General features: G+C 36.2%; 1 protein-coding gene across 4 annotated transcripts in view; it reads right to left on the bottom strand.

Annotated features, from left to right (window-relative positions):
• Positions 1-16,129, bottom strand: part of LOC106662334 (rhophilin-2) — a 28,434-nt gene extending 12,305 nt beyond the window's left edge. Inside the window, exons 1-2 of one of the 4 annotated variants that reach the window (XM_014386359.2) lie at positions 16,044-16,129; positions 9,407-9,501 (exon numbers count right to left, since the gene is read on the bottom strand). In XM_014386359.2, the coding sequence (XP_014241845.1) occupies positions 9,407-9,484 (78 nt within the window). In that variant the 5' untranslated portion in view covers positions 9,485-9,501; positions 16,044-16,129. Of the gene's footprint in view, positions 1-4,931; positions 5,083-9,406; positions 9,502-15,642; positions 15,741-15,886; positions 15,980-16,043 lie in introns of those variants that run through there. The other 3 variants (XM_024225824.1, XM_014386360.2, XM_014386361.2) reach the window with 3 other exon arrangements.
• Positions 16,130-22,287: the final 6,158 nt, after the last annotated feature.

Raw genomic sequence — 22,287 nt, 5'->3', positions numbered from 1 at the left:
TTCAAATTTAAGCAGGAGGACACAAATAACAGTAAAGCCGTAAAACCAACCAGTGAACATGAGGAAATGCTAGAACCACCAGAAAAATTAGATTAGCAAAAATCTGGTTTGGTCTGAGGTCAAACGCTCTTCGACTTTTCGCCATCTCCATAGTTGGGTATAATGGCTTTCAAGTCTGTGCAATTTTCTCGTCCTTTGGTCCTTTTTGTATGTTTTATGTTCGACTAGTTATTAATATCCCATCCTTTTACCGCTTTCCTGTGATATTCATTCTTTATGGCTTAAATGGTTTGGTAGTTTCGATCAACTTTGTCCACCATCCTCGTTTATGTGGTTTTAGGCATTTTGACAGGACACAACTGACAGTATAACACACAGACCAACAACCGGACACGAGGAAATGCTGCACCACTCAAAGTAACTGGCCATCTTCATTGCTTGGTCTGATGCCATTTGAAAGTCGTATTTTAGTCCCTTTCGTAGGCTTTGTGTAAAATTGTTTCACACCGGATTTGCAAATTTTGTACATTGCGAGTCCTTTCTTCTGTTGGTTTCTACACATTTTTTACGTTCATTTGAAACAATTTCTGTAATGTTTATGCTCTGTTTAATGATAAATTTGATAGCAAGCAAACAGACAAATCTCAACAACAACTTTAATTTTTAAAAACAAACATTCCAAGAGCGTTTTAGCGGTGGACGTGACTTTCTAGGCATTCAATTTCGAGAGTCGATGCCATGCTCGCGTAAATCTCCATCACGAATTCGCCTTTTTTCAACATCCATTGTTTTAATCGCTCTGAACATTTTAACAATTCGGCGATTAATTAAAAAAAACACGAAAATCTTATTTTTTTAGATTTTGAAAAGCAAGTCCAGCCAAAATCTTTAGAGAAAGATTCATGATGTGACATTAATGAACTACTTCGTATATAAACGTATAAACACGCCGCAATGATTATTCTTTGAATCTGCTTTTAAAACCATAAAAATACGGACGATTTATAATGAATAATCCCGATACTTTTATTTTTTTGAATAAAGTTTTCAACCAAATCTGGCGGCCGAAGGTGAGATTTCTCCTTGAGGTCTGCGGGGCGATGAACCTGAAGTTTGGCCGCTACCGATCATCCTGGCCCGGCAAACCTTTTCGGTATACAGACGCATTTCGTCATCATCAGAAGTAGACTTGTGATCTGTTGAGTTTTCAAATTATATGACAAAATAACTCGCAGAGCAAAACAAATACCTGACAGACCAAACAAGTTATAATGAATGAGCAGCTAGACCAGGATCGTAAACGTCCAAACATACACGCATAAATAAGACTACACAGGAAATCTTTCTTGCGCAGCAAAAAGTAAATAAATACACTTTAAACTACAATTCTGTAATATGAGGTAAGAAATAAAATAAAAATAAAAGAAGCAACGATTAAACCGTTAGCCGAGTTGCCACTTCCTAATGTTAGAAATACCAACGGTTTAGAAGAGAATAAATATATAATAAAAATAATTATTAAAAGTTTTTGATTACGCACAATACAGAACGCCCAGTTTTAATCATTTGCATAAGTTATTCCACCTTTTTGATCTGAACACATATGACAGTTTCATCCATCATCGACAAAGAAAAAGAGGACCTGAATGTGACGATGATGTAACATAAATATATGATATAGAGGATAATAAAAATATTATGTAATTATGCAAGTTGTATGTAATCGCATTTGTAAATTTCGGGTAGGCATCATTTCTGTATATATGAGTGTATATCTATTCTCTCTCTCTCTCTCTCTCTCTCTCTCTCTCTCTCTCTCTCTCTCTCTCTCTCTCTCTTTCTCTTTCTCTCTCTCTCTCTCTCTCTCATCTTTGGTTTTAGGCCTTGTTCTGTATAGTTGAAAAAAACATATATCAGCATCTGTCATCTCTTTCTCATTTTCTCTTCTTCTCTATCTAGCTATCTATCAGTCTCTGTTTTGGTTTATGTTCTTATGGTACCAACCAAACTGTCAGTTCCAAGAGGCATAACAGCAATGAAACATTCGGGGAAAATTCAATCTGACAGAAATTAGCTGTAATTTATTTAGAAATCGTGAGATGTGGTCTGGTGTGATGTACGTTTCGGAAAAACATATATAAACACAAAATAGAAAAATCTCACTGGCACTCTCGACACGACACGCAATAATGGCACAGTTACACTGAAGACAAACACTTTGAGTGAGTAGAAATACTTTGATTGAATATATAAAATATATTTTGCATTGTATAAATTCACTTTTCCACATCCAAAATGTAATTGTAATATATAAACAATGTTTGTAAATCCCAGGCCTGAAGATGATCTCAATAAAGATCGAAACGTTGGCACGATAAAGAAAATGTTTTTCCGAAACCTACATCACACCAGACCGCATCTCACGATTTCTAAATAAATATCGATTAACGGTCACTAATCACCACACATGTAATCATGAACAAATCACTGATCACTGAGCCCTAGGCTTTTAAACGTAAATTTTCTAATCGAAGAGTTTCACAATCTTTATAAATTGTTTCGAATTTATGTATTTATTTTTTTGGAGGCCCTGACGGAAGTCAGTGACACTAATGACCTGACAATGGCAATGGTCCCTGGACATTCGGGGCATAGAGGCAACGAAAAAGATGGCCAACATGGACTCTCTAGGTCTTGAACATTTTTGTCGCTTAACATCTTGCCACAAAAGAGGATACATCTTGAAATCCAAAACCTGGTGGAATAATACCGCGAAGTGATTCATAGAAGGACCATCCGCAAAACTTATAAAGGAGTTACTGGAAGGCAACAGCAACCGAACCAGGATTCTGGTTGGGCTCCTAACAAGGCACTGCCACTCAAGAAGGCACATGCACCGGACAGTACAGACATAAGAAACACTGTGCAAATATTGCCACGGAGAAGAGGAGACCGCAGAACAAGTTCCATGTTTCTGTGAAGGTCTATGTAGGTGCAGGCTCTTGCAACTAAGACAAGAAAAACCACAAGCAAGATCCTACACCAAGGAGCCGCTGGCAAAGCTATGGAGGCTGATTAACAACCTGAAGCTGCCCAGTTATAAATAACAGGGAGCACCATAGATCTCCTCAGGTCGAGGGGCGGAAGGCCTTGTGGCCGCCACTTTTATCCCTATCCCTATGTATTTATTTATTTACGTAAGGCAGAAATATATAAATATATATATATATATATTGTCTCCACTTGCTCTTCTCTCTCTCTCTCTCTCTCTCTCTCTCTCTCTCTTTCTCTCTCTCTCTCTCTCTCTCTCTCTCTCTGACCCTCTCTCTCTCCCCCTCTAACTATCTATCTATCTCTCTGTCTGCCTATGTATATTAACCAGTTCATCGATGTCTCTGAACGAATATGCATATGTTTTTTTAAATTATTCATGCTTATTACGCTCTGCATGTTTTTTTATTCTGCATTTAAAAGAATCGTGAGATGGGTCTGGTGTGATGTAGGTTTCAGAAAAACATTTTCTTTATCGTGCCAACGTTTCGATCTTTATTGAGATCATCTTCAGGGCCTTGCATTGTATAAATTCACTTTTTTCCACATCCTACATGTATTTGTTAAATGTAAACAATGTTTGTAAATCCCGGCCCTGAAGATGATTTCAATAAAGATCGAAACGTTGGCACGATAAAGAAAATGTTTTTCTAAAACCTACATCACACCAGACCGCATCTCACGATTTCTGAATAATTAACGGTCACTAACTACCACACATTTAAAAGAATATTTACAATATTTATGTAATTACATATATTTTACTATTTCAGGGACATGGGGGCACATATTGTGGTGTTCACTGTCTGTGAGAGGGTTTTCACAAAAATTCCCTGCCAATTTATTTCCAAAAAACAATTAGTGAGATAAATCACAGGAAAGGTAATAAATATTAATGGTCTTTGGGTTGAAAAAGGAAAGAAAGTGTACTCCTTTCTACCGCAGAAATCGAAGTTTTCCCCCCAATATAAATTCCAAGGGTCGTGTACCGTGTCAAATTAAAAACGGCCCGTAATAACAACAATAACGACCACGCGAATACATTATTGCACAATGAATGAACATTAATTAAAAAAAAAAAATGTAATGTAACCCATAATATAACAGGACGTACCGCAAAGTTAATGCTCCGTTTCATTGGATAATTAAAACCCAGCCGGAGTTACTTTCAGTCATGAAACATAAGGGAAAAAATCCGTTTTGAAATAATTAATAAATTTATTCTGTGTTTTTCTTAAAGAAAAAATCGATGAAAACTACTGGTAGAAAGTTTTATATTTGAGCTTTTTGTTTTGTTAAATTTTTCAGCTAATATGGTTTAATGGTTAAACAAATATTTTTGTTGTGATGATATTGTTGACGATTTTGTATATAAAAATTAAGGTTTCAGACTCATGGGTGGTAAAATTAACCATTAATTATTTTTTTAAAGTTTTTGTGAATCTGTCTGCTGATTGACAGGTTTTTGTATTCTCATTTCAATTTCACACATCCAAATAAATCTATGTATTATTATTTTTACGTTTTTATATGTCTAAATATATATAATATACAGACCTCACCCTGGCCTTTTAGTTTAGATGATCGAAGTTTTCATGGAGGTTTTTGATACAGTGTAGTTAAGAGAGAGAGAGGGTCAGAGTGACGGTTTAAACAATTTCTGAAGATTGCGTGTGTAACTGAGAGCAAGTGAGGAAAGAGTTTGGTAATTACAAAATGTTAAAGTGTTAAAAGGATCCTAGATAGAATATCTAGGAAAAGTGCAAGCTTGGAATTAGTTTTCTTGAAGGATCCGGCTGTTTGATTATAAGTTTCATTAAGGTTAAATGTCATAGGATTGGGCCGATTCTAGGTCTCGCGTCGTCACAGATTCCACTCACCTTCTGCTGGGCCCTGTTGTGGGCCCTCAAGACCGCCGCGTGGGCCATTTCTAGTCATTTATCTCGTAAGAAAAACCACTGGGAAAACCGCCGGATAGCACGGAAAGGACGCCTCGGTTAAACAAGAGTCGTAATATAACTGTAAAACGTCAGGGAGAGGTTGAAAGAAGTGCGTGGTGGGGATCCTTTTCTTGAGGTGGTGGGATGATGAGGAAAAAGGATGGGGGGAAAGCGGTCAGGCGGCACGCGGTGATTTCAATGCCGAAGAAGTATTTCTTATTTCCCTTGCACCCGTCCCGTGGAATGCGTGGAAAATGGAATTTTTACATTAAAAAAGAAGGCACGATTCGGCAATAACACTCGACAAGAACAAATATGCCCAAAGAAAACCCAAGATGGTCAAAGGTTTTTATAAATTACACAAGTTTTTTTCTTTATTTCTTCAAAGGAAAGACATTCCAACATGAAAAAGAATACAACATACACTATTCATCCATCAAAACATATTGTAATTTTTAAAAAATGATAAAAGCCTAACTTGATGTGGTACTCAAAATCTCATCACAAGGTCCGGAGAAATTTCCCAGATTGATCCCACAATCTTTACCAGTACATAAGGATAGGGATAGGGATGAAAGGCACAAGGCCTTCTCCTCCTCGACCTGGATAGATCTATTATGCTTATTTAATTTTACAAATCACTTGCTAGCTCCATAGTCTTGCCAGCGGCTCCTTACTGTCGGATCTTGCTTGCGAGTTTTCCTTCCCTAGCAAGAATCCACATCTGCATAGACCCTCACAGAAACATAAAACGTGTTCTGAGTCCTCCTCTTCTTCCTGGTATCTGCATTTCTTCTGTCAGTCCTATCCGTGGTATGTGCTTCTTAAGTGGCAGTGCTCTGACAGGAGTCCAATCGGAATCGTGGTTCTGTTGCGGTTGCCTTCGACTAATTCCTTTGTAAGTTTTGCGGATGGCCCTTCTATGAATCTCTTCGAGTTTGGACTCATTAAGGCAAGATGCTAAGCCACAAAAATGTTCAGGACCTAGAGAGTCCATGCTGGCTCCCTCTTTGGTCAACATGTCTACCTTTTCGTCGGCTCTATGCCCCGAATGCCCAAGGGACCATTAGTGTCGCTGACCTCCGCCTGAGACTCCATGCAGTTCGCATGAGGTTAGGCCTTTTAGTGCTGCCTGACTGTCAGAGAAGTTGGCTACCTCCCGGGAATGTTTTCCTAGCCTTTTTATTTCCCTGGCGCAGTGTTCAATCGCTAGATTACAAGCAGGAAAACTGTAGCATATTTACCTAGATTTTCCGCCAGCTCGGTCTTTGGATTCATCCCCCTGTTATTTAGATCAAGGTGAAGTATTGGGAATTACCAAGACGCAGAACTCGATTTTGGTGAACTTGAACTCTTTTCCAATAAGAGTCACTTGCAGACCCCAGGAAAGGTGATACATATTGTAAAATGGGACATAGACGTACTAGGTATAGCAACCTTTTGAATAGTGAAAGTGAAGCACTCTTGTCAAGAACGGAATTGAAATGGAAGAAAACGGAATCACCCCTTATTACCTTTTATCCAGTGTGACGCCTAAATATTTGACGGAATCAGCTTCAGGTATCCCAGCTGCTTCCATGACTGCAGGTGTAGTTTCAAATTTTCAGAGATAGGTGAATGCACCTAGAATGTACTTTTGGGGATTTCATACGCCATTTTTGATTCCAGCCAATAATTTTACTAACACGATTTTGCTATTGCTTAGAAACTAGCAGACCAACTTTACCTCTACTAAGTAAAGAAAGATCATTGCAACCATAGCTATCGTTGTCAAGTTAGATCTGGGGATATTATGGGCATAGCGCATGTAAAGAAAAGACCCCCTGCGGAACCCCTGGTTCTAGTGCGGTTTCCAGGATTCAAGTAGCACAGGTACAACTTATATAGTTGGGCTTGGTAGGAGCATTTAATGCTGCTTAATAGCCTGCTAAAATTCAATACTTAAGAGAACTAACTGTCTTGGCAAGAGCATACTTCAGCAAAAGACAGGCTACTATGCACTGTGGAAGTACAGATTACACGATTTGCGTCAAAAAGTTTGCCCATAGAGTTGTACTAGCGGATCGTGTTCTTAATCAATTTATACGATTCGTTCCTGATACTTAAACTTCCAGCTAATTGCAAGGCTTTTGGCATTTGCGGATGATTACTTCCTCACGGTGAGCGCAATCAACATTGTTGAATTTCAAATCTAAGCATACAGAGCTTTACAGTCAGAAACAATATTTTATTGAATAAAACGAAATGAAAGGTTTTGCACGTTCATATTAAAAGAAAGTTTTTGTTGGAATCCTGACAGGGCACTGCCAACTAAGAAGGTACATGCACCGGAAAGGAGTACAGACAGAAGAAACACTGTGCAGATACTGCCAGGAAGAGGAGAAGACCGCACAAGAGATTTTATGTTTTTGTTAAGGTCTATGCAAAAATATAGGAAGGAGAGGAAAACCTGCAAGCAAAATTTTACACTAAGGAGCCGCTGGCAAGGCTTTGGAGGTTCATCAATAACCTGAAGCTGGCCTGTGAGTTAACCAAAGGAACACAATAGACCTACTCAGGTTGAGCTACGGAAGGCCTTGATGCCGCCTCTTTTATCCCTATCTACATTATTGGAAACGAGTAAACTACAGGAGGCAAATGAACTTTTCTATTCTAAAATGACGTAGAAGTCCCAAGTGGAAGCAATTAAAAAACTTTAAAATCGGTCAATGCCATAGTGATCGGAGTGTATGGGTATTTGATCCTGAGGCTCTTCGTGCCATATATGTCGGGGCTATTCTGCATCTTCTGGACCAAACAGCATGGACGGAAGCGATAAAATATAAAAGAATCCAGAAAAATATGAACAGGTCTAACGATTTGTAGCTGTACGAGTGTTAAAATGGCATCGAACCATTTCAAGGCTTGCCGAATAGCCCACCATCATATCGATATGAATAACACTGAATTTTTTTTGTGATATCTAGAGGATGTAAAGATGTAGAAATAAATCACTGTGAGCTTGAAAACAATGAAGGGACTACAAGAAAATGATACAGTTTCGACTTTTAATTTGTAGTAATCAATATATTTGCTCGAATAATCAGGCAGAGCAGTTCTCAATCGGAGCACACCATTGGGTCAAAGAACACCAAAACTATTTTGAGAACGAAGAGAGGAATTGGAACAAAATGTCTGATGATGGTTTAGACTCAATGAAAAATCCCAGCAAAAAAGAAGCAAGAAACAAAATTGTTATATTGGCAAAACACGTAATACTGGTGAATATTTGTTGGGTGAAAGACCAAGGGTTGGAAGGAACTGAAGAAGCTGAAAAGAAAGCATTAATGAATGAACATTTTGAAATATAAAAAAGTCAGTGTCACGAGCGGGATTCGAACCTACGAACTTCCGCTAGATACGCCGCTACTCTACCACTTGAGCTATCGTGACTTCGACCACTCGGACACTAACTTCCCATCTCAACCCCACCTTTTGAATTTTCCCTCTTTTTTGCTATTTTTCAAATGTCGTGTAATCTATTTGATTCTGGGCGACAAATGAAATGGCCACGGAGAGCTTTAGTGAAGATATACTTCATTTTAACTTATTAAATTCACTAGTTTTCGTGGTCCGCTTGACCTAATAATGTCTTTCAAATAATTAAGGTTTTTAGTTGAGATAAAAAAAAGTCAGTGTCACGAGCGGGATTCGAACCCACGACCTTCGGCTAGATACGCCGTTACTCTACCACTTGAGCGTCGTGCCTTCGATCCACTCGGACTTCCCATCTCAACCCCACCTTTTGAATTTTCCCTCTTTTTTGCCATTTTTCAAATGTCTATTTGATTTATCTCAACTAAAAACCTTAATTAATTGAAAGACATTAATTGATCAAGCGGACCACGAAAACTAGTCAATTTTGAATTATCCTTTAACCAAATTTCGAGTAGTTGTGTGACAAAATCGATTAGACCATTCATTTGTGTCAGATTTGGCAGCAAACAAGGAAAACTAAAAAGTAAAATAAAATCATTCCCTGATTTCACTGACAAGGTGTGCCCTCAATCAATTCCTTTGATACAGTCACCTAGCAGCTCTTGTGATACCTTGGCAGTGCAGGGCATACCCCATGGTTTGTATGTGGAGCTCTACACATAAGAATGGTGTTGAGCACTTGAATATGGATTATTGAAAAGGACTTTTTGAAAGACGTTGTGAAAGAAAGTTTTCTGAAATTTGCAAAACATATTGACCTCAATCTCTTAAAATAACATTTATTTCACACCATTTCTCTTATTTGTAATAGTTCTATTTTTATATTGAAAAGCCTATATGAATTCAATTAGTTTAATCTATTTTTAACTTATGAAAAGAAAAAAATAAGCCACGTTTTCTTTGTGAAAATACACAAATCAAGATGTCCTAGAGCTCACCTTTAATCGTCCTTTTATTCTTCTTTCCCATTCTTCCGCGTCGAGTGAGGATTCTTCAGACTCGGATTGCTCGTCCATCCGCCAGTCCAAAAATCCTGAAATTATTTTTTAGCAAAAGTTTATCTTCTGGAAAATTCTATTATTAATACCATTTATTTTTTCACAATTGGAAAACCAAACAAACCTTGGAAGATCCTTTTATCGTACTACGATAAATCCAACATTTAAGTCAACAGTCATTTTTGCCTATCAATTATTAATTAAATAGATTTTATTTTAATTTTATGCTTCATTACTGTTATAAATAATTAACATACTACGTATGAATTAAATGTAAATAATGAATATTCCGCATGTAGCATGAAGTGGCCGGCTGCACGAACTTATTAAGATTTTTTTAACTATAGGAAAAACTTATGAGATTAGAAAGTATTTGTGTTCTATTCAACGAAAACATCGAGCAGGTCGTCAAATTCTTTGATCTGAGAAAATAAATTTTAAGATTTATGATATTTAGGTATGGTATGGTGAAAAAGGATACTAGGAAGCGGGATTTGCACTCCCCAGGCACTGCAGCCTTCTAGCTTATTGTACCTTCCTAGTTCCTTAGTTCAGTGCAATAGACTCAATCCTTCTCCTTAGAAGTATCAAGTCTTTGACTGACGCTGCTGCAATTTGATTCCTTAAGTTTTTTCCGTACGTTAGGTTAAATCTCCATTGAACTGTTGCTTCGAATGAAAATGATATGAGTAGCTGTTTCCTCTTCCTCATTACATAATCTCAAATGGGATCATGGGTAGCCATGTTGTGTAGATGTTTTCTCAGATGCCAGTGACCGGTTAGTAGTCCAACCACTGAGTTTGGCCCTCTCCAATTGCAGCAGTCGTGGTGAGGGTTGTTTCATCTTAAGTTTACTATGTCTAGCACCGCTAGAGTTTATCCACTTCTCCTTTTGTTTTGTTTGGATCCATTCTGCGATGGAGGATTCTATATTTGTTTTTGTTATCCCAAGAATAGGTTCGGGGCCTATGTATTGTAGGTATTGCAGATCCTCCTCTGGCCAGACTGCTTTCTCGTTACCCAAAATTCCCCTGTGCCCTGGCACCCAAGATATCATCAGGTTGTTGTCTTTCCCAAGGTTTTGGAGATTTTGGATGCATTCACTGACTAATTTTGATCTGATTCTTTTACATGCTAATCTGATCTTATGTGGATTTTTTTTGTCAGTGTAACCTCTTTTAAGCTTTTCCAGGGCACAAGCATTGATGGCATGTATTTCTGCTTGAATGACCGAAATGTACTTCCCTAATGAGGTCGATTGCACATGTTTTGGGCTTGTACAGAAAACGCCTGATCTGGTTCCTTCGTTTGTTTTGATCTTATGCTCTCCTGTGTTCTTCCTCTCCTTTATAGTCCGTTGAGACTTTATAGGAAGTTGTGAAGATTGTTTCCGGGATCATGTAATCAGTCCCCATTTCTAATAATAGGTGTCTGATTTTTTGATTATGGTTGTATGCCCGAATTGTTTAGTTCCTTTCCAATTTAATTGTTTCTGGAGCCTAAGTGTGCTTTTCCTAGCCTCTCCTTATATGAATATTTCCAGTGAAGGTAGGTTTCTAATGAGTTTGTAGGGGTTGTTCTCATTGCCCCTGTGATACATAGGTTTGCTAGTCTTTGTATGCTGCCTATTGTTTGGGTAGCTACTTTTTGTTGAGCTTTGTTCCACCAGATTAGTGATGCTATTTCGGTAAGTCGCCTTTTTAGTTCCTATGCATGTTACATGATCGACAAATATCTGTATGGTCTGTGCAAGAATATGTGTGATGAGATTGGTGTTTTATGTGTTGGTTCTCTATTTCTGGTCTGTCGTTTGGGTTTTCGTTAATCTTTTGATCATGAAATATTCTTCAATGGTTTAAATGATATTTGTCTATTTGATTTCTAAAAAAAGTAATAAGGATTAGTGATCCGTTAGTATCTTTTCCTATTTTAAAGTTTATGTCTACCAGTATAATAAATAAAACATAATAGTCTGGTATTCACCCTACCCCAGAGTACTCGAAGTACCTCAGGTTAATTGGGGATAGGCCCCAAATTCGCGCCAATAAATTATATTCACACACCAGACTTCGTTCACACAACCCCATTGTACTCGATATTCTTTGTTATTAAGGATAAGCCCCTCCATTCATGTAGTAAATTACATTTACACTACCCCAGAGTAATCGATATATACTTTTATTAACGGGGGTTCGCAGCAGCAGAGGTCATATCAATCCGGGGTGCGCTTTAAAAAAAAATTAAGTATGTCGGGACTTAGACCTTACAGTGATGAGCATCGTGTCAACGCCTAAAAGTCGATTCACACACACCAGTGTCCTGACGGCCCTTATTCCCGGCCACTGTGATCATACAGGGCTCTCTAGTCACACAGTTCGTGCCTTTCAGTGGATTTTTGGCTGATCAAACACCACAGAATTTCGCACCAACTCGATGAGTTTTTTATCATTCATGCTGTACGGTCGTGAAAACTGTAAAATATCGCCAACAAGAAATCCGACGATCACGGTCCGGTGACGACGGAAGCATGCTGGCACGGCAACGGTCGCGCGCCGTGTTAGTGTGAACAAAACTGTTCAGTTTCCAAAAAGAGGAATATTTACATTAATATTTATTATTTTATTATTTATATTTATATTATTATTTTAAAAGAGGAATATTATATAGGATTATTTTCAAACCCGCCGTTGGAACAAAATGCCTGTGACGACACTGTCACGTCACTGCTGTAATTGGAGATAAGCCCTGCCATTCACGCTAGTAAATACACGCAATGCTGCGTTCTATTTCAGTTTACGTTATGTTTTTGTTATACGAAGTAAGAGTGGCGGACTATTAGAATATGCAATCGACTTATATGTCCGACAGGCTAAACAAGCGAAAACAGACGGACCAAGGGACGCTGGAGACTTACAATTTTACAATTTTTAAGTTTTAAAACCTTTTATTCAAAACATAGTTTAGTTATGTTTTTAGTTTTCTGCATAAAGTGAATTTTTATTTTTATGGATTTTATAATTGTTCAGTCATTCACAATTTAGTTGGGATTTTATTTGTTTTGGTCAATGTTAAGTCAAGTTCAGTTGTGCTTTTATGAACAGGACGATCAGGAAAGCTGCATTTTCCGAGTCTTTAGGTGCATTTTGTTCACAGCGTTGTCGCACAGTTCATAAAATGGGAAAAAAACTGAATGTTCTGAGAATTGGGTTAAAGCAGTTTCAGATTTTCTTCACAAGGAAAGAATAGGAACACAACCAAAACGGCCTTGAATTGTGAATCGAATACCAATTTTTTCTCTTTCAGACAGTTCACTTGTCTGGAAATAATCGGTGAGGGAGCGATAAGACAAACAGAAAAAAGTTTCATTTCAAGAGACCCCATTGTCTGCGAGTCTTGGTTTCATAAGTATGAATGTATGACAATAAACTTTTTTATTTTACAAACCAAGCACGTCGAAAGCCTTACTTTTATAGTAATGCGTTGGTGCAACATCCTACCTCCATCTAATGCCGGGTACGTTTCTCAATTATCAAACTAATAACAAAGAAAGCAGAACGCTTTGGGCAAAAATAAGTTTAAAAAATGACTTCATCATTATTTAAACCTTTAAACAAATTCTCAGAAAATTAGTTTTATTTTTTGTCTCGGTTTTATTAATTAAACAACAGCGATGCGAGTGTATTGTAAGTAGACTTGAATTGACTGTGGTTTCTCCTGGCCCGCTTGTTCTCGCTTGTTTTAATTTTCAGGCGCGTTTGGGCATTCAGATTCGTCGTAATAGCTTTAACGGTCAATTCAGCATATAACAGATGCAAACCACACGACATTAAATTATAGCTCAGAAGTACCCGTATACAGGTATATCATTAAAAAAAACAGTACAAGAAGAAACAACAACAATAAATAAGTCAGAAAAAGGCATAGAACTTAAACATAATAATGAAACTAATAAACCAAGCGAGACACACAGAAATAAATAAACTACAATAAAATAGATAAAAAGGAAAACCGAACACGCACTCATACATACACGTACAACATTGTAAAATATTTTATAACACAAAAGAAAAACGAAAAATCTAACAAGAGAGCAGAAACACATACACATAAGCACAAACACGAAACTAATTTAAAAAAACAAAAATACCAAAAAGCAAAAAACAAGGAAACGTCAATACAGTATGTAATTGACTTAAGCTTGGCCAAAACGAATAAAATTAAAAGCAGCATACACTGAAAATTGAACAACTGGTAATACGTACAAATTCAAACCATACGTGTCTCGAAATACATGACATTAAAATCATTACTAACACAGAACACACATAAAGAACAAAGGAAACATATAACAACGTAAACACAAGCACGAAACAAAGCATATACATGAAAAACAACAAAACGGAAACATCAAACCAGTATAAACACACAGATAGGAATAGGAACTTAAGAAATAACTAATCTTTATTACATGGATTAGATATAAAATACACAATCGTCACCAACAACACAGTAAAATATTTCATGGCAACAAAAGAAAAGCAAAAATAAAAATTCCTAAAGAGACCAAAAACAGGAAAACTCACAGATAAGACCATACGAATCGAATAAAACAAACAAAAAACTCCAAACATAATATAAACAAACGAAACGCCACTATAATAAATATATATTTACATACATAAAAACATAAGAAATGAAACTGGCGAAATAAATGATCCACAGTAGGTAATAAATTAGTTAATATGTAGTTTGATGTACACATACATAAAAACCGACAAAAAGGAAGCCTCAAACGAGTATAAATACATAGTTAGAAAAAAACTTGCGAAACAACTAATCCTTTTTACATGGAATATGCGTCAAATATACAATTATCATCTTTAACATGGTCAAATATTTCATGACAAGAAATAAACACGAAATAGACGAATTGAATAAAAAAAAGCACATACATCAAAAAGAACAAAAACAAACGAAACTTCAATACAATACTACGTACATTCATAGAAACATAAAAGAAACGACTAATTTATGTAATAAATGTGAATACAATTATCTTTTACAACATGGTAAATTTTTTCCTGGTAAAAACAGAAAAACAGAATAGCGTCGGTGGTCTCAACGATCTAGACGTTGACATGGCGTTCATCACTGTAAGATAAAGGTCCCGGGTTCGAATCCAGCGGGAAAAAACCAAAAAGATACAATAAAACAAAAACTTACACATAAAAACAACAATACAATAGTGTAGAAGCCTACTACAACAAAACAACAAAAATGACAATAAAAAGGAAACCTTTAAAAAGACACGAACACATACATAGTAAAGAAACTTAGAAAATATCTAGCACATTTAATGAATAATATACAAATACCATTTACACCATGGCAAAACAAAAGAAAAATGAAAAATCCAAAAAGAGAGCAGAAAGAAAAAATACAAACATAAATAAAAACAATCAAAACCAATAAAAAAAGCACACATTTCAACAGAAACAATAAAAAATAAAACCTCTAACCACATGTACACATGAATAGACAGAACCTTGTTCAAAACACCAAAACCAATAAAAAAAGCCATTGTACAAATAAATACATTTAACAGACTGAAAATAAATAAATGACACAAATAAGAACCAATAATTTAGGACAGGGTGAGATATTCAACTAGTCATAAAACGAGAACAAAATTGCAATATTCCAATAAGATAAACGTCCAAACAGAAAGAAAACTATACATACTCGAAATATGTCTATACTGGAGCGTATACGTACGAAATAATTATAACCTCAGTAGACATAGTAAACGAAGAAAGAAAGCATAAAACAATCAAATTCAATAAATTACTTACTCAATTTTTTTCTTATTCTATAGCAAAATTCATCATGGCATCAAAAGGAAGAACTGAAGATAGCAAAAACAAAATAAAACTCCAGAGTTACAACAAAAGAAAATAAAACGTAAACAGAAAAGATAAACTAGCGAGAATACGCGGACCATTATTTGCAATTGGTCATATTTATTAATTTTTATTTTATTTTTTAAGTTAAACTTTAGTTAAACGAACTTTTTATTCTAATTTTTTTTTCAGACTTATTGCGTTGAACTGATCTTTACACGATTGTTTTATTAATAATACGTTATACAATGTGTAAATAAATCAAGCAAAACTTACATAAACAAGATTTCCTCTTGGGGTCTGCGGGGGGATTAACCAGTGATTTGGTTATTTCCTATCAGCCTGGTCCGCGTAGTCTCGCTGGTTATCGATATTTTCCAATCAAAAGAGCACAGTAGGCAAAAGCAGCGAGTTTAGCCGGACCAGGATGATGGGAAACGACTAAACTACATAAACAAGATAATTTTTCTGATTTCGCCAAGACAGTTGACAAAATATCGAGAGATTTGACTTTTCTTACTCCGCTTATCTGGCCGTTTGCCATTATCCGTCACGATCAATATGATACGACGTCGGATTCCCCGTGATAGTTCATCAACCCCGCTGACGTCCCGTCATCACTGACCAGTGTGTTACGTTACCGCGTCGATCCGTCCGGTTATCTCCGTTATACTCACATGTTTTCAGATCGGTTCGCCTGTTCAGCTCATCGGGCCTACTTCTCACTCGGATTTTCTTCCAATCACCTCTCATACTGGAGTCGGAGTTCCGGGTCCGTCTCGCCGAGTGGGGAAAGGAAGTCGGAATGGGGATCCGCATGGATGATTTTCATGAATGGACACTGAAATGCCGTGTTTCCGCGGGGCTTTGAGGGGGGAATGGAACGATTCAAGGGTATAGAACACGACAGGTTGTCCCTGCCAAGAATACTTTGTTTATATTTAAAAAAGATCACTTTTATTTTACAAGCCGTGTATAAAATTGAACCTTAAGCCTTCAATTAAAGGAAGCCCATCAAGGATCAAATTAATCCAAGGTTCCAAAAAAGGTTCATCATATTTTCTAATTAAAACCTTGACGAACACATTCTTTCCCATAATTTCCATTGCACATCCTGAAATATTGTAAATTCAGATTGTTAATTTTCTAAATAGACAGGCTACGCACTATGTAAATCCATGTTCCAATAAGTTACAGGACGAAGAAAAGAGAAATATTGTTTATTATCCTGCTAAGCCATAAACCAAAAAAAAGAAAAAAAATTGCTAAAAATGTCATCATATTTAGGCCAAAGGATCATAAAAAATTAACGTAAATCTGACTCAAAAACTTCCTTGTGAGATTTAGAACTCAAAAATAAAAAATTATTGTCCATAACTGTCGAAACAATATATTAAAAGTACTATTCTACATTAATTATGATGGTCTTCATGTGGTTTTTATGTTTCCTGATGATGGCGTAAAACCGTATTGATAAGGTACAATGATAAAGCATATAATTATAATATTTGATAATATGATCACCTAAGTAGTCGAAGAAGAAGAAAAGTAAAAAAAAAGGAAGAAAGAAAGCTGTCAGTACGTAGTTAAGAAACTGATCTGTATTAGCTTTAGGACTATGGCTTCTAATTTTATTTTTACACCGTCTTTACTGCCATTAATTGTTTCATAACTGCTTTTCTTTAAAAGTCTAAGGAATGATTTACATTCGTGCCAGTGATTTTTTATAAAAACCTATATGCCGGCATAATACCCGCATCTGTATGGTCATTACTGATGACGTAACGTATTAGTTGTAGGACTAATGAATTCATCTTCTCCTTGCTTAATTAATTTCTCGTTAATTGGTTTCCTTCAAAGGTATTAGATGGGTTTCCTAACCTACAAGTCATCCTTCGTAAATACCTAGCACTTCCTGCTTCTGACCAGATGATGCAATATTTTATAGCTTTTTATTTCATACCTACAATTTCTTTCTTACATTAATTATTTATTTGCTTTTTTCCTTCATACGTCTACGGACGGACTTAAAATTCTACACGTCACATTTCGTAAATGCCATGGCACTATCTTCTGTACTGATGAGGTAACGTTTTGCTTGTAGCAGTGTGGCTTTTTCTTTTGTACCTAAAACTTCTAGCTTTTATAATTACTTCTTTGATGTTTTGCTTCATACGTCTATGGACGGACTTAAAATTCTACACGTCACATTTCGTAAATGCCATCACTCAGACTCCTTAATCCACGAATTGTCGTCCGCAACATGGCGGTCGGAGACTGGCCACGCGACAAATTAATTACCTGACATTGGCAAAGGAGTCGGTGAACTCATGTTGAACCGGCACAGGGTCACTTCCTGGGTCTGTCTCCACTCGCGAGTTTTTTCAGTTTGTGACAAAAAATTGAGTTTTTTTAATGTAATTATTATAAGAGAGTAAAATGTTTTTTCCAAAAATTAAATTTTTATTTTCCTGCTTTGATCAGCTTCCTATTCTTCTAAGGAGATAACGTGGTTAACACATGGATTAATTTTAAGGACTCGATGGATGGCTGTTGCTGGAACAACGATTCTAAAGTAAAACTGTCGGTTTACGGAAAAGACTGCAGAAGGAACTTTTGTTTGTTTTAATTTTAACGATTATATTATTGTTAATTTAGATTATTGTTTTGGGTTTTTGGTAATTTTTAAAGTTAGCCCAGGTCTGGTTTATGGTTTATTGCAATAGCTGTTTAAGGAAACGAAGTACCTATTTTAATTTTACTCTGTTTAATTTTAATAAATCCCTCCCCCATTATTGTTCTCTCTTTTCTCATTTTTATCTTCCCTCCCCATTAATCTACTTTTTTTTCTGGTTTGGCTTAATTATTTTTTATCCTACTTGTACTATTACTTGTAAATATGGATAATCATTTAAACAGAGGAAACACGAATGTGACAAAGACAAGGTAAGGTTTCTGACCTGGAACCACCGTATGAGTCTGTCTTCATCCTGGCCCGAGCTTGCCTGGAGTGCCCCTACCCGTATGTCCACCATGGCATAAAGTAATGACATGACCGAATTTACATAGTCTTCGCATATGCGTCTCATATTCCCTAAATATTGTTTGAAAATTATAAGAAACGACATTATCCTTTATCAAATGTTTCGGGGCTGTCGTATAACTTTGACATAGGTAAAATGAATGTATGCCGTTATGGCGACTCCTACAGAACTACGATCTGGCGCGGTCTTGGTTTTTTTTGTTAGGTTTGCAACAGCAGAGGTCACATAAACCCTCAGGGTGCCGGTGTTTTTGAAAAAAAGCCCATTTTTAAGTATGTCGGGTTTGAATGCAGGGCCGCTGGATTCGAACCCGGGACCTTTATCTTACAGTGATGAGCGCCGTGTCAACGCCAAAACCGTTGCGGCCACCGACGCCCCCAACGCGGTCTTGTTTGTCACACGCTTTATCGTCGAAAATTAAAACGGAATTTGGAATTGAGGAAATGGAACCACCTGGTTATCTTCGAACAGATGAAGACGGATTTCACTTAAATATGAAAAAACCTCTTTCATTTGTATGTATTTTGGTTGGTACAACGATTTACCAAATATGTAAACCTTCTGAAATTGTATACCGTTAGGATGGTATAATAAATTGATTATTAAATTTGTTTTCCCGCAATTTGACGGTCCACATATTAAACATCGCACGCTATCTGGAAAAAGTATACCATGCTTCGAAATCGTTTCTATCTTTGATTTGCCTCCTACATCTTCTAATCCCAGACTGATTTGTTGCTTTATTAAATGCATCTTTTAAATTAGATAAAACTCAAACAATAAACCTTTTGATACTTTTCTGATATTGTTTTTCTTTTCTTATAAGTCATTTAAATTTGGGTACTTAGTGATTTCCTATAGAACTAAAAATAGCAAAAGGGAAAATTCAAAAGGTGGGGTTGAGATGGGAAGTTAGTGTCCGAGTGGAGCGAGGTCACGCTAGCTCAAGTGGTAGAGTAGCGGCGTATCTAGCCGAAGATCGTGGGTTCGAATCCCGCTCGCGACACTGACTTTTTTTATCCCAACTAAAAACCTTAATTAATTGATAAACAAGAATATACTTTTAGTTGAAGGAGTTCTCCATTACTCCTCTCCTGGAAAACTCTGGAGGGATAAAATGGGGTGGCGCCCAACGCAGAGATATTTTTTGGCCATTAATTTTTTTTTTTGATTTGTAAATTTTCCTTTCATTCCTACCCACCACTCCGACAAGCTGTCGGGATAATTCTTCTCCGGCCCGAAATAATTTTGGGTATAACAAGTTATTCAAACGCGATTCGGCATTGCGCCATCTTCAGTGAGGAACATTTCCTTGCGCAATGCGAAACCGCGTTTGAATAACTCAAAAAGAGGCAGACCCAGTAAGTAACCCTGTGCCGGTTCAGCATAACAGGATTGATAATGATCTCCACCCTGTACGTGAACTACGTTTTTCCATCACTGGATGGACGCCGTTCATACCTTATACGCCCTTTTGTGCGTCCGTGTATACATGTTCACACAATATACTAATAATTTGAACATTTTTGCTTGTAGCATATTTAAAATGCGATTAATGAATTTAAAAAAAAATCCTAAATGGTTTTCTTTCAAGCCTTTATAGACGGGATTACTACTTAATTATCATGGTACTACTTTCATCTCTACTGATCATTACTGAAGATATAATGTTTTATGTTTTAGAATCACGCTTTTCTTTTTCTCCATTGACAACATCTGTTTATCATTGAACTCTAATTAATTGTATTTACAGATGGACAAGTCATGTCATAAAAATCATTGTCTATGATAACAAAGAACTGATAAGAACTAATGAATGCTGATCGTTTAGCAAAAAAGCTGTGTTAAATTTTCTGAAAAATCTAAATATTTAATGAATTATCTTTAATTTAAAGCAATATTATCAATATTGATCATTAATGATGATATAATGTTTATTGGACAACCGCCTTATATTGTTTCATAACTGTTCATAGTTACGCGTAAATTAATTTAATTAACAGTTCTGTTAGGTGTAGCGGAAAAGATGCAAAATCGAAATTTTTGTTGATTTCGATGTTGATCTGTAACATTACTTACCATCTGCTTTGAATATTGCTAATGGTATAATTTTTTTATTTTAGTTAACTATTTTACTATTATTAAAAGACTAATAGACACTAGTCGTCGGCCCTCTGCATGTCGAGTGAGAATGCGATTTATAGGACACCCTTCCATCTACAGTAATCATTATTGATGGTTCTTCTTGATTTAGCTTCTGAAGTGATTTAGTTTTCTTGTAGCACCAAGGTGTCTTCTTTTGCATAAAAATGTGTCCATTTTTTCTTCTAAACGGATTTAAAATCCTTTAGGCCATTTCGCTTATCGTAAACTACCTACATCAGCAATGGTAAAATATTTTACATTACTGTGCTTCTTTTTTGATTCTCAACGTTAAGCAGTATTTAATAGTGATACTGGTTTTTTTCTCAAACGTCTTGAAGGTCCACCTCAACATTTCTATTTAAAAGTAGATTTCTGATATGTTCACGTTTTGAAACGAAAAACGTCTTGACCTCATCATTGCTTCAGAAACTTACCAAAAGATGAATACTTATATTTAAAAATTTTCGTATTGTATATTGAAATATGTTAGTTTGATGATAGACCATTAACTTTGGTTGAAATGGTGTTTTTACCGGAGGACCAAGGATTTACAGCATCGCCTGCCATCTGTCAGGAATCGCGTAAGCCTGGATGAGGGTGGTTCGCAGGATCACCGCTGGAAAGCATCAACCGGCTGATCCTCGTCTTAATCCGATTTCGAAGAAATCAAGCTTTATTAATCTTATGGATGAAATAACGATTAATGTATTATTAGGATTAAAAAAAAAACTGTTCTTACAAGTGCAAAAAGAGCGATCAGAACTGAATTCAAGATCAGTTCTTCCAAGTTTTGGCTCTTATCCTTTAATTTTCTTTTTTTCTTGGTAATAAGAAAAATCGTCAAATTAATATTAGATTAATATTTTTTTTAACTTACATGATTTTTTTTATTGACCAAGTCGATTAAGTGAGCGGACTTTGTCCTATTGCCTCATTATACGGCACCAGTGGAGTGAGACCCCTTACCCACCTCAATAGGACTACTTTTTTATTTTTAACAAACAATTGGTCTATTTTCTTAATAATCTCAATTTTAAAGTCAATTTATATTTTGTGCTTAATTTTCTTCCAAGGAATGAACATTGGTGATAAGAAATACGGTCAATATACGTGATTTTTTTAAGAATTTTGTTATCTCATTGCTTTTTAATCCTTTTTATGTGAGGATTTCTATGAAAATAATAATATTGTATGCAATTATTACATCATCACGCAGCACTCATGCCAACAACAGCTCCATAGAGTAATTGGCACAACTTTAAAAAGGTATGAAAAAAAGGAAATCAAGCTCTATTTGTTGACACAGTAGGCCTTTGGTAGGGCCTGGCATTCTTGACTTCTATCCACAATTAAGGAAGAGCTGCTATACTACTACCGTCTTGTTAAATTATATCTGATCAATAGAACTATAGAATCACTTATTATAGAGTCACTTCGGTAGCAAGATCTATTCGACCTGGGGTTCCGCAGGGAATAGTCTGGGTTCTTTACTTGCGCTAGGTCCATGATATACCCAGATCTAACTTGATAAAGATAGTTATGTTTGCAGATGATCTTGCTTTACTTAGTAGAGGTAAAGTTGGTCTACTAGTTTCTAAGCAATAGCAAAATGGTGTTAGCAAAATTATTGGCTGGAATCAAAAATGGCGTATGAAATCCCCAAAAGTACATTCTAGGTGCATTCACCTATCTCGTAAATTTGAAACTACACCTGCAGTCATGGAAGCAGCTG

The sequence above is a fragment of the Cimex lectularius genome, unplaced genomic scaffold (genome assembly GCF_000648675.2).
Source record: "Cimex lectularius strain Harlan isolate CLEC.00 unplaced genomic scaffold, Clec_2.1 scaffold3, whole genome shotgun sequence".
In the NCBI taxonomy this organism is placed as follows: domain Eukaryota; kingdom Metazoa; phylum Arthropoda; class Insecta; order Hemiptera; family Cimicidae; genus Cimex; species Cimex lectularius.
The sequence above is the reverse complement of the archived record's forward strand: the minus strand, read 5'-3'. Positions and strand labels throughout refer to the sequence as shown.